General features: G+C 47.1%; 1 protein-coding gene across 4 annotated transcripts in view; it reads right to left on the minus strand.

Moving 5' to 3' along the window:
• The window catches only part of NRF1 (nuclear respiratory factor 1), a 75,385-nt gene that overhangs the window by 47,485 nt on the left and 11,062 nt on the right, over nt 1-16,838 (minus strand). For 3 of the 4 annotated variants that reach the window (XM_074828136.1, XM_074828134.1, XM_074828138.1), the window contains exons 2-5: nt 6,976-7,207; nt 4,166-4,280; nt 1,104-1,230; nt 382-522 (exon numbers count right to left, since the gene is read on the minus strand). In XM_074828136.1, coding sequence (XP_074684237.1) covers nt 382-522; nt 1,104-1,230; nt 4,166-4,280; nt 6,976-7,198 — 606 coding nt within the window. In that variant the 5' untranslated portion in view covers nt 7,199-7,207. The remainder of the gene's footprint in view (nt 1-381; nt 523-1,103; nt 1,231-4,165; nt 4,281-6,975; nt 7,208-16,838) is intronic. The other variant, XM_074828135.1, reaches the window with a different exon arrangement.

Consider the following 16,838-nt stretch of genomic DNA (forward strand, 5'->3'; position numbering starts at 1 on the left):
GTCCAAGGAGCAAAAGTCACAACGGTACTTCACAAGCGACCTTCCTGACCTCAGTGCCTAAAAATCACTGCAAAGTGCGGAATAAATATCTTCCCTGTTCATAGTTTATGGGAGGTGACAAAAACAGCTCAAAGGGGCATGCTCCCAGCGGCCTGAGCTCTAGTCCTTACCAGCATTTCTACTGTTTCATGTAGAAAATAAGCACCAGTAACAAAGCTTCACATCTAACTACTATCTGAGCTGTTACAGTCCCACGGGAAAGAGGAGATCAAATGCATCCCCTGGAGATTCAGACATAAACTCCACTGCAAAATAACAGAACATGACTGCAAGATGCCAAATCTCTCTCTCTCTGTGATTCTGCCATGTCTGGCTGCTTACCTGGGTCATCTTGTCCACCGAGACGGGAATGCCATCAATGGTGAGGGGCGGTAACTCTGAGTTAACCTCCTGAGGCGCAGGAGCATGCTCTGCTAGTGCGGACTCCAGGTCTTCCAGAATCATGCTTTTGTACTTGCGTACCTGTGGGGAATCGTTAAGCTCAGGTAAACAAGGTAAGGAGCACCAGGAGAGGAGAGGGCAAGGACGCAGGGCCAGCCACCTTCCCCAAGGTGCTGCAGAACAGGAGGAGCAAACAACACCACAGCTGGCAAGAAAAAACACCCACTGGCCCCAAAGACGTGGCCGCATTGAAGAGCTGATGATGAAATATCAAGTAACACTGGCAAGTGGAAGTATTTACTGGATTAAAAGAAAAGTTCTGAAGCAAGACTTATCAAGGTCAGGATCTGCTCCATTTACCGTCTGGTCTGCAACAAGGTGCAAGCACTGACAGTTGAGCTGAGTTCAAATATATCATCACTACCTGCTCCCTCTTATTTTTAATCCAGGATATTTAACCCTGGTGAGATGTGTTAGGCAACCATTCATGCAGTGAAGACAGGACCTCAGTGCTACCCTCGTGTCCACACAGCCTGAACTCCTGTTTCCAGGGTTTTAAACACGACCTTTAGATCACTGCCAAGCTTGCAAGGCTGCCTTGAACAGAATGAAATCTGCAGAGGTGAGCAATTTATTACATAGCTTTTTCTAGAGACACCTACCACGTTCTCCAAGGGTGCAGCACCGAATACTTTAAAGACAGGATTGGGTTTGGAGGGTGAGATGCACAGAACGATGGCCTGCTGCCCCACTCTGGTGGTGTACTCATCCAGCGTGGCTCGGAGCTTCCTGAAACAGAGGCATAAAACAGTGAATAGGTTATCAGTTGAAAGCCCTGTAGAAACACAACCCTTTGCATTCTAAACTCTCTTTCTTAATGCTATCCATTCACAAACCAGGTAAGAAACGGAGCCCCAGCTGGTCAGATTAGCCACATAAACTGCTTCTTCCTCCACTCCCACAGGCCTGCTGCGCTCCCTGCAGTCACCCAGCAGCTCAAGTATCAATTATTTTCCCTTCTTTCCTTTTTCCATTGATGTAAAAAGCAGAGAAATCACCAGAGCAGCAAACCTAGGACAGCAAGAGTCTGCATATCCGCTCTGTCACCGTCTATTAACGATACAAAACTTGTAAGGTAAAGAACTTGCATGAATGATTCAATAAAAGAGGACGGCAAACAGAGGTTATTTTACATCCAGCCTCATAGCAGTGCATTGCAATTCTCTAGTACTAAAGTCCTGCTCAAACCAGAACTGTAAGAATTCAACCTACAACTACAGGACAGGCAAGAACCAGACATATTGCAACAACTCAGCACAGGAAACTCAGGTATTCAGACACCTGCCGCATCAGCAAGTCCCTTTGGAATGATCTCTCTGCAGGAAGAAAATGCTCCATCATATACTTTCTGCCTCTTATTCACTTTTAAACAATGCAAGAGAACGTGTCAGAAATGTTGGCAGAAACTCATAAAGTGAAAAAGCAGCAGTGGTTATCACCAAATAACTTGAGCATTGCCCTAAGGCGACAGTTTAGTGTCTGCCCTGGTCATTGCAGAACCCGCTGTTAGCAGCAGACATGTTACCAAAAAGCACCAACACCATGACCAGCCTCACAGAGATCCCCAAATCAGAAGTTGTAACTTCCCACTTGATTCACAGTGGTGTAAAAATCAAGCACAAACATGTTAATCTGATGAGAGCGCAAAAAAATGATGCATTTTGTCATTATCTTATATGTAGTAAAATGAAGTAGTTGCATGAAGGGAGAAGAAATAATTCCTTTACAGAGGAGTTTCTTTTAAAAGATATTGTTCATATTTCAAGAGAGAAAATAATTTGCTCTTCAGAAACATTGCCATAAACATGGCTGGGTCAGGGAAAGGAGGGAAAAACAAAATAGAGCTATAAAAGAAAGGGAGTGCACTTCTAGGGAATATTATTTAACGCTAACCCTGCCCCACTTCGTTCCAGTTTGATCATGTACAAAGGGTGTTGTGGGCCTCAGCAGATGAGTAAGCAGAATAAGGAAACCAACTGAATTTCTCACCAACTTTACGAGAGTTAGACGAGGAGAGAGGAAGAAAAGGCAAAACTCTAGCCATCACTACTTCAGCGCATTAAGTGTGCACACAGGGGGAAGTCAGCAAGAAACAGAGTGACAAATACTCCAATTCCTCTGACATAACCCAGTTAAATCCAAAACTGTTTAAAAAAGCAAAAATTGCTTTCTTCCAAAAGCTAGTAAATAGTACCAGCCGATATTTACAAATGTTTTCTGACAATGGAATCGCAGGCAATCTCTCTGAGCTTGGGGAAAGCCTGCGCAGCGACTTCAGCACCAGCGCTCCTAGGTGGCCATCAGGCGGGCAGACAGCCTCAGAGCACCTGGAATTCAACACCTGAAGGGCTACAGAGGTTTGGTGTCTACAAAGCAAGTTTCTAAAGCCAAAGAAAGCGTTTCAGCTCAGGCAGGCATCTCCCCCTTGATTATTCTCCCCCAACACTGCGCACTACAGGCTGGGTCAGTCTGCAGCGTGGAGTGGACACAATGGGCTCTGCAGGCAAAGAAAATTCAGGTATACACACACTATATTTATTCATGGGATCATTTTATAATGCAGAAAAGACTTTTTTTGTTGGGTAGATAAGTCCTGCATGCCACTGCAGAGCTGGGATATGGCTGTAGCTCCAGATTCTCAGGCCAGCTGCTGTTAAAGCCACCACGAATATCTCGCAAGGCAATGTTACCATGACAGATTTAACTTGTGACTAGCTGGGGTTAAAACAGAATCACAGAATCATCTCTGTTGGAAAAGCCCTTGAAGCTCCTCCAGTCCAACCATGAACCTCACCCTGACCGTTCCCAACTCCACCAGATCCCTCAGCGCTGGGTCAACCCGACTCTTCAACCCCTCCAGGGATGGGGACTCCCCCCCTGCCCTGGGCAGCCCATTCCAATGCCCAACAGCCCCTTCTGCAAAGAAATCCTTCCTAAGAGCCAGTCTGACCCTGCCCTGGCGCAGCTTGAGGCCATTCCCTCTTGGCCTGCCGCTGGTTCCTTGGCTCAAGAGACTCATCCCCCCTCTCTGCACCCTCCTTTCAGGCAGTTGCAGAGGGCCAGGAGGTCTCCCCTCAGCCTCCTCTTCTCCACACTAAACCCCCCCAGTTCCCTCAGCCGCTCCCCATCACACCTGTGCTCCAGACCCTGCACCAGCTCCGTTGCCCTTCTCTGGACACGCTCGAGTCATTCAATGGCCTTTTTGGAGTGAGGGGCCCAAAACTGAACCCACTCATCGAGGGGCGGCCTCACCAGTGCCGAGCACAGGGGTGAGATCCCTTCCCTGTCCCTGCTGGCCATGCTATTGCTGATACAAGCCAGGAGGCCATTGGCCTTCTTGGCCACCTGGGCACAGTGCTGGCTCATGTTCAGCTGGCTATCAATCAACACCCCTAGGTCCCTCTCTGACTCGCAAACAGAACAGTGGATCCCACTGGAATGGCTGTGTCAGTCCCTCTGATCGTAATATCACATTAAAGATGAGTAGAGCTGCAATTTAACCCACTTCTGCAAACCAAAACACAGCTCTTGGGTTCCAGAAAAGATGCACAAAAAATTCCCAAGCTGGGCAACTTCTGGACAGCGCATGGTCTCACCACGCACAGCTCTGGAGACGGATGGAGGATGCAGACGGAGGTGTCAGAGCGCGGGCGCCAGTCCTTACCGTAGCAAACGCGTCTGCTGCCTCTTGCGGATTGACGGGTTGGATTCAAAAACGTGTGGCCGCTTTCGTTTTTTACCCGTTGCCACGGCAGCAGCTGCTGCCATCCCCACAGGGCCTGGAAATCAAACCACAAAGGGTGAATCAGCACACGCAGCTCTGGAACTGGCCAGAAAGGACATTACCATTGCCCACCCCACCCAGGGATGGGTCCCAAGGGCTCAGCTCAAGGGCTTCCCCACCCGACCGGAGTGACCCAAATTCCCCACTGAGCTCCCCAGCCTCCAGGATCCCTCCTCTCCAGCATCACAGAGGTGTATCAAAAGGCTCCATTCCCCAGTCTAGCAAGTCCCAGCTCAGTCCCAGGTGAAAGCCACATATTTCAGTTCAGAGTTTTCCTTACAATCACATAATTAAGTATTTTATCTTCCAAATGTACGAAAAACTCTCAAGTACGCCAAAACTTTAAATAACTGACTGCAATTGAGGAGATCCTGGTGGTAGGGGAGAAGAGACCAAGGACAATGTCATGAATCCTGCTCGGACACCTTCAACTACAGCATCAGGAGTCCTTAATCACTGGGGAAAGCCTTGGACAAGTTCTAATGGGAAAGAAAATGAAAATCCAGAGCTCCCAGCAGCATCCTACAACAGCCCTCTGAAGAATAGTGGGGACCACGGCAGGGCAGTGCTACTGCTTTTGTGATCAAACTCTAGACACAGAGTCTGCATAAGGGGAAATTTCATTAAGTTAATTAGAAGTAAACCAAGCACCACGCAGCGGATTGCGCTTCCGTCAGCGATCTCCAGAAATGAGTGCAGGGTCAGCTCTTGAGCCTGCATTAGACCCCTTTGACTCCTGAGCAGACCTCAGTTGCTCTGTGTGTAGTTTCTCCATATGTCAGAGGTGCAAGATCACATCAGGGGTCATAAAAACCACTATATTTTTGTGTTTAACAACGATGCGGCTACGGGATCAGAAAGTTCTAAGCTACCGATCAGTGGAAGCTGGTAGATAACAACAAAAGTAACATCTGATGATATGTTTTCTCTAGGCAGCTGCTCTGGGAGAGGGGACACTAATGGACAGAGCTCTGGGTGCCACTACAGAGCTAGCTTTTGTTAATCAGTAATGAACTACCCGAGCGCTATCCACGGCGGGCGCAGCAAGCACCGCTGCATACTGCTCCAACAATCCTGTGCTTGTGAAAAATGAAGAAAGATGTTGACTTTTGGGGGACTAGAAGAACATTTGCTCTGGAGAAGTGAGGAAGGGCTACGCTGGGTTCTTGGGGAAGTCAGCCCATGCCATGAACTGGAGCCGCCTGCCCTGGGGAAGGGGGAAGCTCCTGCCTTGGGGTGCCCACCGGGCCAGGGGCTGGAGGGGCACTGGGTGGACTTGCAAGAAGGTGAGAGCCACCAGAAACCCCTCCTGCAATCACCACCTGGGACTGAAAAGCTCGTGTGCTAGAAGGGAAGAGGGAAAGGAAAAATCCTGCAGGAGCTGAGGCTGGAAAATTAATAAGCAATGGGTGTGGGATGCTCAGTGAGGTGGTGGAACTTCACAGGTTCAGTCAAGCACACCAAGAGTTTTATATCTCAGATAAAGTCTGATAAGGAGTCTGTGAGTGCTTATTTATCACTGCATTCTTTCTACTAGTGAGGTAGATCCACTACAAGGCACATCTGGAGGACATTTAGCAGGGGCTTCACCGGAAGGAGTTTGTGATTCTGAAATAACTTCCCAGTCCAGGTATGCCAGGACCCTTTGTGGCATGTCCTTGGGAGAGGCTTATCACGTGAACTCCCTGACTAAGCAGGGTTGGGTTATTTTTGCTGTTGTTTATATGGCCCTGAAATAAGCTTGCTCTTTGACATATTTGGTATTTTAGTTTCATTTTTTGAGGCAGCACTTACCAGGGACCTTTTTTATTGTACAAACCAGTCTCTTATTCCCAATACTTCTATATTAGACACAGATAAAATGATGTAAGATTCAAGCAGCCAGAAGACCTTGTGAAGAAGTGCTATTAAAGCTAGGGCACTAAGGAAGCATTCATGAGCCAGCACTGTGCCCAGGTGGCCAAGAAGGCCAATGGCATCCTGGCTTGTATCAGCACTAGCGTGGCCAGAAGGGACAGGGAAGGGATCTTACCCCTGTGCTCGGCACTGGTGAGGCCGCCCCTCGATGAGTGGGTTCAGTTTTGGGCCCCTCACTCCAAAAAGGCCATTGAATGACTCGAGCGTGTCCAGAGAAGGGCAACGGAGCTGGTGCAGGGTCTGGAGCACAGGTGTGATGGGGAGCGGCTGAGGGAACTGGGGGGGTTTAGTGTGGAGAAGAGGGGGCTGAGGGGAGACCTCATGGCCCTCTGCAACTCCCTGAGAGGAGGGTGCAGAGAGGGGGGATGAGTCTCTTGAGCCAAGGAACCAGCGGCAGGCCAAGAGGGAATGGCCTCAAGCTGCGCCAGGGCAGGGTCAGACTGGCTCTTAGGAAGGATTTCTTTGCAGAAGGGGTTGTTGGGCGTTGGAATGGGCTGCCCAGGGCAGGGGGGGAGTCCCCATCCCTGGAGGGGTTGAAGAGTCGGGTTGACCCAGCGCTGAGGGATCTGGTGGAGTTGGGAACGGTCAGTGGGAGGTTAATGGTTGGACTGGAGGATGTTCAATGTCTTTTCCAACCGAGATGGTTCTGTGATTCTTCCCTAGCAGAGCACCCCTTGGCATGACAAGACCACCCGCCACCCTTGAGCACTGGTTGTGATCTCTGCACAAACGCTAGGTTCGGCGAACGACGCCGAGCATTCCGCTGGTTTTACCTGCTGCTGCCAGGTGGGCAGTGACCTCGTCAGCAGCTGTGGAGTTGAGGATGTCAGAGTCATCGTAGGAGGTGTCCTCTGGCGAAGACGGCGAGTCTTCGTCCGCGCTCAGCATGCTGTGCTCTGTGTAGGTGGCCACATGGACCTGCTGCACCTGCTGGGCCACTGCGTGGGCCTCGATGGTGGCCATGTGCTCTGTTTGGGTCACCCCGTGTTCTTCCATTAATAGCTACTGTCAGAGGAGACAAAAATCAGAGGAAGGGTTACTGACACTGATGCTCCATAAAGGAGGGCAGCCAAAAGTTTCTGAGCCATCTAGATGAGCAGGCCATGACCAAGAGGGAACAAGAGATTACCTCCTCCAGTGGCAGTGGTCTTCTACGAGAGGGAAATAACAACTGCACCAGGAACCAGAAGAGAAACTTCAAGTTTAAGAGTCTCAAAAAATCCATACCTCCAAACAACACGGCATAGCACGCAGAGGCAGTCATCTTTGCTGGAGGAAAGGTCTTTAAGGATCTTGCAGCCCTGAGATTATGTGACCCCCCCAAACCCTACACACTGAGAGGCCTGATCAAAGCTGGAACTTTTATTTGCCACTTCAAGATCTAGCTTTCAGGGAAGGCACTCGAGAACGATACATGATCTCTCTATACAAACCTCAGTAGCTCAGGACACAAATGAGGATGCCAGTACAGAAGTTTACTGGCAGCAAGTTGTGTTCTGGAGACCTCTTTTGTTGCCTTACTTGTTTGGAGTCTGGAAGCAGGCAAAATCACTACAACCCAAGCACAAATATTACATAAAGCATATTTATTTAATGCATCTAGTGGTAAACCACTGAGCAAGGTAGCAGCTTACATAGTCAACAGGGCACTGGACCACACAGCATGAACATAAATCTGTGCAGAAGGAACAAGACAGGAGACCCACAGATATTTTCAGTGTGCGTCTACCATACATTTGTGGAAAAGGAATAGTACATCCATAAGATTTCAAACTACATTAGAAGAATTAGGACATCAACCCTCAAAACCAGATTCCCCAAAACCCTCTCAGGGCAAACAGCAGAAGGAAAGAGATGACCAGCTGTAGGGAACAATAAAACATACCCAACAAATTCTGACCTGTAAGTACAATCATTGAATTTAAAGCTCTTGATTGACACCCTCTTCATGGAAACCTGTTCAGCTTGTCAGGAGAGAGCTAGGAGCACGGACACAGACCGCAGAGTGGCCTCGGATACGTGGCTGCGTAACTGCTCTATGAACTCAGACAAGCCATGCCATCACACGCAGCTTTGTCCTTCCAAAGCTTGCAATAGCTTCTATTATCCATATCATGTCATAAATACATGGCACTTTGCAAATTATCAACATGACAAAAACCTCAGCCTGGCAAAATAATCACCAAGCTTCTACTGATCATAAACCCCCACATCCTGATGAGCAAAACATGGAACACCACGGCAGGACTGATGAGACACTGGGACCCAGACCAGCAGAAAGCACTTTGTCAAGAGGGTTATTTCGACCAAACTAACCAGTAGTTACACAAAGAAGGAGCAACTAATTGAGATGTGGCAAGACAGAAAGCTCCAGAGGAGAAGAACAGAGGACACCTCAGCTGAAGCTGCTAACACGTGGGCAAACAGGAATAGAAGATTAGGTGGGAGGTGAGAGAAGGTTAAAGGAGAGGACCAGTCTTGCTCTGAATGCAGGAAAGAGTACGAAGGGATGGGTATGACCAAGGCTGTGGAGGAAGGAGTATTTTTTGCAGCAGCAGAAACTCAGAAGCAAGGAAGCAGTTGCCATATCCAGACAAAAAATGGAAGAAAAGGTAGAGTGGGGAGTGACTAGTGTTTAGATGTATTTATTTCTGCCTCAAATCTACTGACCAAAGAGCCGAAATATGACAGATTTATTTTTTTTTCCATCACCATCTGGTTTCTAAAGGCTTGTTTCCACATGCCTCAAAATGTCTTCTGCAACTCAGTGAACTGAGTATTATGGACATTTATAAAACAGCTCTTCCAAAGGCAGTTCCAACTGGAAAACAGCAAAAATAGGGATGCAATTATTTTAGAGAGTCCTGTCCTCAAAACAGGACCCATTTTCCACATTTTACTTAAGCACATTTGGTTTTTTACAGGAAACAAAAGCTGCTTCTCAAATGCAGGGAAAATATTCCCCAGATAGCACTAAGAGAAGGCTTCCCCTTCAAATGCCAGAGGCGTGTATATTGCTGAACAGGGGATGAGATGAAGTTTCTGGTGTAGCAACAGGACCGAGATATTGAAAGGAGACTTGGAATGAGCCAAAGAAGTCCACTGAATACAAAGTCAAAAAGACTCATTACCGTGCGTACATTATAATAACCAAACCATGCTGGTCTTGCCCTACTTCAGCCACACAGAGGGTGGTTGCAATCCATCACCTCATCTGGACTTGCCCAGCCAGATGAGATGTTTGCAAACATCATATTATCCCTGAAATGGCTGTGGGCAGCCAGACAGCCACCCTCTTGCTCAACAGATGGTGGTTTCCCAACCACCAAATCTTAGGGTTTAGGATGAACTAACTTCACATATTCACTTGCAAAATGAATTCATTCCTTCTGCAGCTGCCACAGCAGCCTTGGTCTTCCTTGAGAAGCCAAATCCGACCTAGCCACTTTGGCATGGTTTCCCAAGCACAAATCCAGGCCGGGGGACGAGTAGATGGAGAGCAGCCCCAAGGAGAAGGACTCGGGGGTGTTACCAGATGGAAAACTGCCTGTGAGCCAGCAATGTGCGCTGGCAGCCCAGAAAGCCACCCGTGTGCTGGGCTGCACCCAGAGCAGTGTGGGCAGCAGGGCAAGGGGGGGGATTCTCCCCCTCTGCTCCGCTCTCATGAGACCCCCCTGCAGTGCTGGGTCCAGCTCTGGGGGCACCAACAACAGAAGGACACGGACCTGCTCGAGCGGGACCAGAGGAGGCCACAAAGATGTTCAGGGGAGTGGAGCACCCCCCTGTGAGGACAGGCTGAGAGAGTTGGGGGGTTCAGCTGGAGAAGAGAAGGCTCCGGGGAGACCTTAGAGCGGCCTCCCAGGACTGAAAGGGGCTACAGGAAAGGGGGGAGGGACTCGTCATCAGGAGATGTAGGGATAAGATGAGGAGTAACAGTTTTAAACTGAAAGAGGGGAGATTTAGGTTAGATCTAAGGAAGAAATTGTTCCCTGTGAGGGGGGTGAGGCCCTGGCACAGGTTGCCCAGAGAAGCTGTGGCTGCCCCCTCCCTGGAAGGGTTCAAGGCCAGGTTGGACGGGGCTTTGGGCAACCTGGGCTAGTGGAAGGTGGCCCTGCCCGTGACAGGGGGGTTGGAACTAGATGGTCTTTAAGGTCCCTTCCAACCCAAACCATTCTGAGATTCTATGATTTACTAATACAAAGAAATCCAGGTGCCTCTTTCCAAAGCGTTACTGAACTTTCCAAAAAGCCAAAACCAATCTTCAAAGCATTTTGCCCAGCTCAACTCTGTCCAGTTAACCAACAATTCAGACCTTAGAGGCCAAGCTCCTCGGGAAATACCAGCCTCCCTCCACTAACCAGAGAGGGAGGCCACAGCAACCTGCCTTCTAACACAGGCATTATGGGTTTGTAGCTAAAACACAAAAAAGGGTCCAGATTAGAGAATCCCTTTATTTTCCATATCTATGGCTGATTTCTCTCCAACACTGTACACGCTTCTAACAAGAATCACATAAAATGAACAGCTTCTACTAACAGACTACAATTTCCACACATAACACCAACTTCATTGTGGAGCAAAGCCACCTCCATTAACTGACATCTGCATGGGGGATAGTAGCAGAAGGGAACTGTGTGTATTTAGGCAGTGGGTCTTCATCCACAAGATGCCAACAGTGCTCCCATGCACAGCTATTTTCTAAATGTTAGGGTGATACTGGTTTGATACTGGTTCGCATGTCCCAGCTTGGCAGTCAGTCTGGTTATAACCAAGGACCTGTACACCCAACTGAGATGGAAGGAAGGACTTGGTCACATATTTAATTATGCAACTGGCTGGTATGTGATGGAAGGAAGCATGGTCTAGCAGCTAAAAGAAACAAATACCAGGATATAGGTCCAATACTGGAAGCTGCCCAGGTACTGAGATGACCATGGTACCAGAATCACCCTCGGTACCGGGAAGGCTGGGGAAGAGGCACATCTATATTTACACTCCCACTAACATTATTGCCCCAAGAAATTGAGAGTTTTTGTTGTCCATGAAACACTAAGGGATCCCCTAGAAGTTCCTAAATAGTATGGACAGGAAACTAAATTCCATCCGGACAACAAACAAATGTTTTCAAACTTCTGTTTTCTATCCAGGCATGGACTAGAGGAACTCAAGCACGCGGGACAGCAGAAGTGCTGTTGTGAGACTGTTACGAACCTACTGAGTTTACAGCTAAAGCCAAATCAAACTCACAACCCTCCCTAAAAGGCTGCTATAGTTAGAGGTTGCTGTTGCCCAACACTGTTTACAACTCAGACTGTAATACTAGAACCATTCAAAAATAGCAGCAATTCAAATACCGTCAGTAAGGAAGGGACCAAGATGCTGAGGTACATTGAAGCAAACTGAAAACTTCGGGTTGAAAAAAAAAAAAAAAAATCAGCCGTAATCTCCTTCCAAGGAATTTATTTTGCCATCACCATAGAAAAATGGTCAAGGAATATTAAAAAAAAAAACCAAAACACTCATCAGGCCAGGCCTTTCCCAAGCTACCATGCTTCTTCTGAAAGGGTATTGCTGCTTTTCTCAATGGAGCAACACAATTTTAAGTACCTTCCATTAAAACAAAAAATGTATTTATCCACAGGAAAATATGATCAGAACATAACTGACAAAGCGTACTAACCTTTTAGCTCATCAGGAGACACTGCAAGACAATGGATGCTTCTGATACAGTTTCCTTTGGAAGGAAACCTGCTTGAATCAAGAGGCAGTCTACACCTGATGCCACCAGAAACTATTTTTTTTTCTATATAAAATTGGTAGTAGAGTGAAACTATGCATTTCTGAATCAGCAAGCAGATGGATGGGTAAGCAACATCAATACTCCTCCTGGGCAACTATGCAAACTTAAACACATGTGCATTTGATCCAGTTTTTACACGCACACGTCCTGCTTCAGCGCACAGAGCCTGGTTGAATTTTGGCATTTTTGGAACAGTTAGCTACAAGCAATGACTGGGATAATCAATAACAAGATCATCATGTTTATTTAAAGATGAAGCCCACTTGATTCAAACAAGGTCTAATAACCGTCAATCTACCACAAACTCTCTCCTCTCTCCACTGCCTCCCTTCCAAGAGTCCAAGGTACGTGCTGCAAAGTATGAAGGTCACTTGCTTCCTCCGTGGCACTATTAGATTTCCTCACTCTTTATCTTTCCTGTCTGTATAAAAGTAGGTATAAGCTGGAAAAAAGGCAACAAACTACTAAAGCTCTTCAGTAAACAGCGCAGCCTGCCCAACTGTGCACACACCACCACCACCAGCTCTAGTAATTAATTTCCAAGTTGTAACTTGGATTAATTCTAGTTTAACCCAACAGCTGGCTTCAGTGCAGATTTTCTACTTTTTCAGCTTCTGTGCTATTTTCATACCTGTACATTTTCCTTTTAGAAAATTTCCAAATGTCTCCAGAATCATACACTGAAGGGCACTGAGCCTTATCTTTGGGTGCTGAAACCTTCGGTAGTTATTCACATATTCAAATTATTCCCAAAGGATTCCTGATACAAGTCAGGCTTTGGGGGCAAACACCCTGACTGGCAGTTTCTGCTGGTGATTACCAACCTGTTGATACTGTTATTGCCCCAACAGCAAAGCATCTCTGTTACGCATCCAAAGGGTCTGCACTTGGATTTGAACAGGGATTCAGGCACAGGAAATGAAAGGAAAGTTCTTCTTGATTAATTTTAGAGATGAGTATTCATCCTTCCAGAAAAGGGAAGTTTATTCCTGTTTTCCTTCAGAAACCAGAACAGTTTCAGGTGTAAGGAAACCCTAATGATATGATGCCTGCAAAGACATTTCCTGGTAGTTGTAGCTTAGTCCAGAAGCCTTGGATGACAGCCAGAAGTATTTTTAAAGGCATTTAAAGTGCTTAAAAAAATATGAGGATAAAGTCCCTCTCATCACACAGTGCAGTTGCTTTATGACTGTGTCAGAGGTTCCTCTGATGCACTGTCAACTATGATCAATGGCTGTTGACACCATCGCTGGAAGAATACCAGATGCAGGAGGAGCAAAGCAAACTAAAATAGCAGAAGCCGTACCATTCAAACCAGCAGAAAACAACAGAAACTGAGCATAAAACCCACAAATCTATGTTAAATTTAAACCCACATGGATTAAAACGAAGGTCTCGTCTGCTCAGTGTAATCTGTGGTATGAACGTAAAGAGATGTAACTTGATCAATACAAAACCATGGGGGTTATCCCACTGTAGAAACTGTCCTCTACCACCACCACCTAGTTTAAAGTTGCCTCATGGGTGCTTTAAACTGAGCCAAAAATAAAATGGCCACACCAGAAAAAATGATGAGGTACACCAGCATGACTGGAAAAACTCTCTTACACAGACAGGGCTTGGACTTATTTTTATCCTTTAGACTGCTGAAGCGGTTTTACTTCAGATGCTGTAGAAGCACAGGGCATTATCTTCTGAGAGTCTTAACTCTGAGATGAGTGTTCGTCTGCCGGCATTTTAAATCACACAGCCAGTTTTACTAACTCATCTAACACAATGCCTAATTCATCTGAAACCCTCTTCAGATTAACAGTAAATAAAAGAATCACTGGATCTCACTTATCTGGCTGTTTAAATAATTTTGAAAGGATGCAAAATACAGATTATCTCAATAAAGACTGAAGGGCTGTGACCCAGAATATTTTGACAGACCTGCTCTGCGCTCTCTGGGGCATCCACAGCTCACTCCTGCCACGTGTGCTCAGATCCCTCCTAAGAGAGAAGACGCTGCACAAAAAGGAGCTCGGGGAATGCAGGGGCACAAGTTTTAAATGAAAAGAGGGTACATTTAGATCAGATATAAGGAAGAAATTGTTCCCTGTGAGGGGGGTGAGGCCCTGGCACTGGTTGCCCAGAGAAGCTGTGGCTGCCCCCTCCCTGGAAGGGTTCAAGGCCAGGTTGGACGGGGCTTTGGGCAACCTGGGCTAGTGGAAGGTGTCCCTGCCCATGGCATGGGGGGGTGGAACTGGATGGGCTTTAAGGTCCCTTTCAACCCAAACCATTTTGTGCTTCTATAAGCCTACCATTCTGAAACGGGGTGGGAACAGCTAACAGCCTTCTCAACATCCCAAACACCAAATACAAAGTTCTCATGCTCAAGTTTTGCAACCAGACCCTCGTTCTGCTCAGGCATTTCAGAGCTCACTCGATGAGCAAACCTCTCTTCTGTAAGCCAACACCATACAGCCCAAGAAGTCACTGTGAAAAAGGGTGGGTTGTCTTTCTTACAAAACTTGCTGCTTCGTCAAATAAAGATTTCTGTACTTACAAATAATCCTGGTTGTCAGAATTCAGGTCTCATATCAAGAGTAAGTCACTATGGGTAGAACACCATGAGGGGAGAGTTCACCTGTACTCTCCTGTAACAGCATCCACAGGAGTATGACATTTTATAACTCAAATGCAAGAATTAGCAAGTCACCGACAGCAAATGGAAAGACCAACTCTCAAGCAGCCTGCTCAGTGCGCTCTTGCACGACCTTTCCTAACCAAAGGCTTTGGGAAGAATGAAATCCTACCCCAGCCAGCTGCATGGCACTGCTGCACAGAGGAACTAACCTTATCTGACGGATGCCCAGAGCTCAAGCAGCAGCTCTGCCTTCTACAGTGATATAAGCAAGGATTTAGAAATTACACAGGAGGAAAGACAGAGGACTAACAGACACACATTCTTTTTCAGAATCCACTTTATAAGTGAGCAATTAGTTTAATAAAGACATTAACCTTTCCAGCTTGGAGTACTGTCCCCATACTCGTTTCAGGCTGGTCAGGTCATCGACCCCCTTCTCCTCCCAGCCACGAGACTCAGGAGAAAGGCTGCACATTGCAGTGTCCTCTCACAAATTGGCCTCAAATTGCTGAAAAGATCTTAAATTTATAATGGGAACAAACAAGATGCTATGGCAAGCTACAGTAACTAGTGAAAAAAGATGCAATGAGCTTACATCCATTCATATCTCTGGAAAAAGCCAGCCAGCCTGCATCAAGCTTCTCCTCATCCTCCCTTCATCTAAACATCAGGGGAGTCAATACCTGAACCGACAAAGGTGTGTGCAGAGGTCTAGGCTGGTGTCCAGAGGCCCAGCTCTCCACAGCGCAGACAGGTTATTTAAAAAGGTACAAACCAGTCTGTTAGCTAGCGACAGAGCCACTGAAATACAAAGAGCAGGGCAATGAAGCAGCCTCATGGCCTGCAAAGACTCTCTTGTAGAGGAGGGTTTATAATGGCGTTTTCCCCAAAGCCATGCCTTGTATTCAGCATACTGTAACGCAAGCAGAAAGGAAGAGACAAGCCAACGTTGTGGTTGCTCAGTTAGCTCAGGGGACATCAGATGTTCCTGGTTTTTTTCAGTGATTTTTTTTTTTTTAATTTGCTTTGTTTTTTTAAATTAAGTAATTTAGAGGACATATTTAAGAGGGCCAATTCTACGCATCCACTCTCAAGAATAATCCCTCTGGCTCATTTTCTAATTTGTTTCAAAGGAATGGAAACACTCCTGTTTTCTTTCCCGGCCCATTTTCTGTTTGATCCCCGCACCATGGTCAGTACCAATTCCTTATCAACAACCCTGCTCCGCACAGGAACTTGGCACGTAGCACTTGGTCTGGCACTACACAGCAGTCTGAAGACCAGTGTAAAAAGGAAAAAAAAAATTAAAATCTGGTTCATCATTCAAGCTGGCCACCCTCCTCATGGTTTTAACTTCAATGAAATACTGCTCCATGCTTGGCAAGTTTGAGTGTTTTCCAGAAAATGTGCAACACCTCCTCCCTTTCTTCCACTCTTTTTGTAAAGTTGACAAGCATCTGGAGTTTAATATGCCCTTAATGGATTCAAGCCTCCGCTGTAAATAAGTCGTTTGCTTTGCATTAAACAACCAACATCACACTGGCACTTTTGTTCTTGGAGGCGATTGCAGAGAGTTAATCAACAGGGCTCCTGTGATCCGGGTGTGTTAATTCTCATGCAGCAGCTCCATGGGCTGCAGGGTGGCTGCTGCAGCCATCAGTCACCGCCTGCTAAGCCCCTTCTTGCAGCTCTCCAGTGGGGTTCAGCCACGTAGACCAGCACCTCTGCTAGGAAATGGGCCTCTAAATCAGGTTTTAGCCATTTGCTGCTCAGTTTGCTTTTCCCCCTTCCCCTAGCTCGGAGAGGAGCCACGGTGTTTACTCAACTAAATGCTGCTTCTTCAACAATGCTGTGAGGAGGTAGCGATGATGCTCAGCATCACTCTCGTGCTCATCTCCATCCCTTGGCCACCACAGCGAGGCAGGAGCAGAGTTTCGCGGCGCAGGTCGCAAAGGTGCTGGTGGTGGCACGTGGGGCTTCCCACACGCAAAGCGTGTGCCCCGCTGAGCTGCCTTCCTCGCTCCTAAGAGCCCGCTGTGGCGGGTAAGGTAGACCACATCACCCCGATTTATTTTAAGAACTACCAACTGTTTACAGCTGCAACAGCTCATCCGCCTGCCTGCCACAGCGACCACGGGCATCAGTGTCATCTCGCGAGAGGGAGGGATCGAAAATACCTTTGATGATCCAGGCCAACGTGACTTGAA

The sequence above is a fragment of the Strix aluco genome, chromosome 5 (genome assembly GCF_031877795.1).
Source record: "Strix aluco isolate bStrAlu1 chromosome 5, bStrAlu1.hap1, whole genome shotgun sequence".
NCBI lineage: Eukaryota > Metazoa > Chordata > Aves > Strigiformes > Strigidae > Strix > Strix aluco.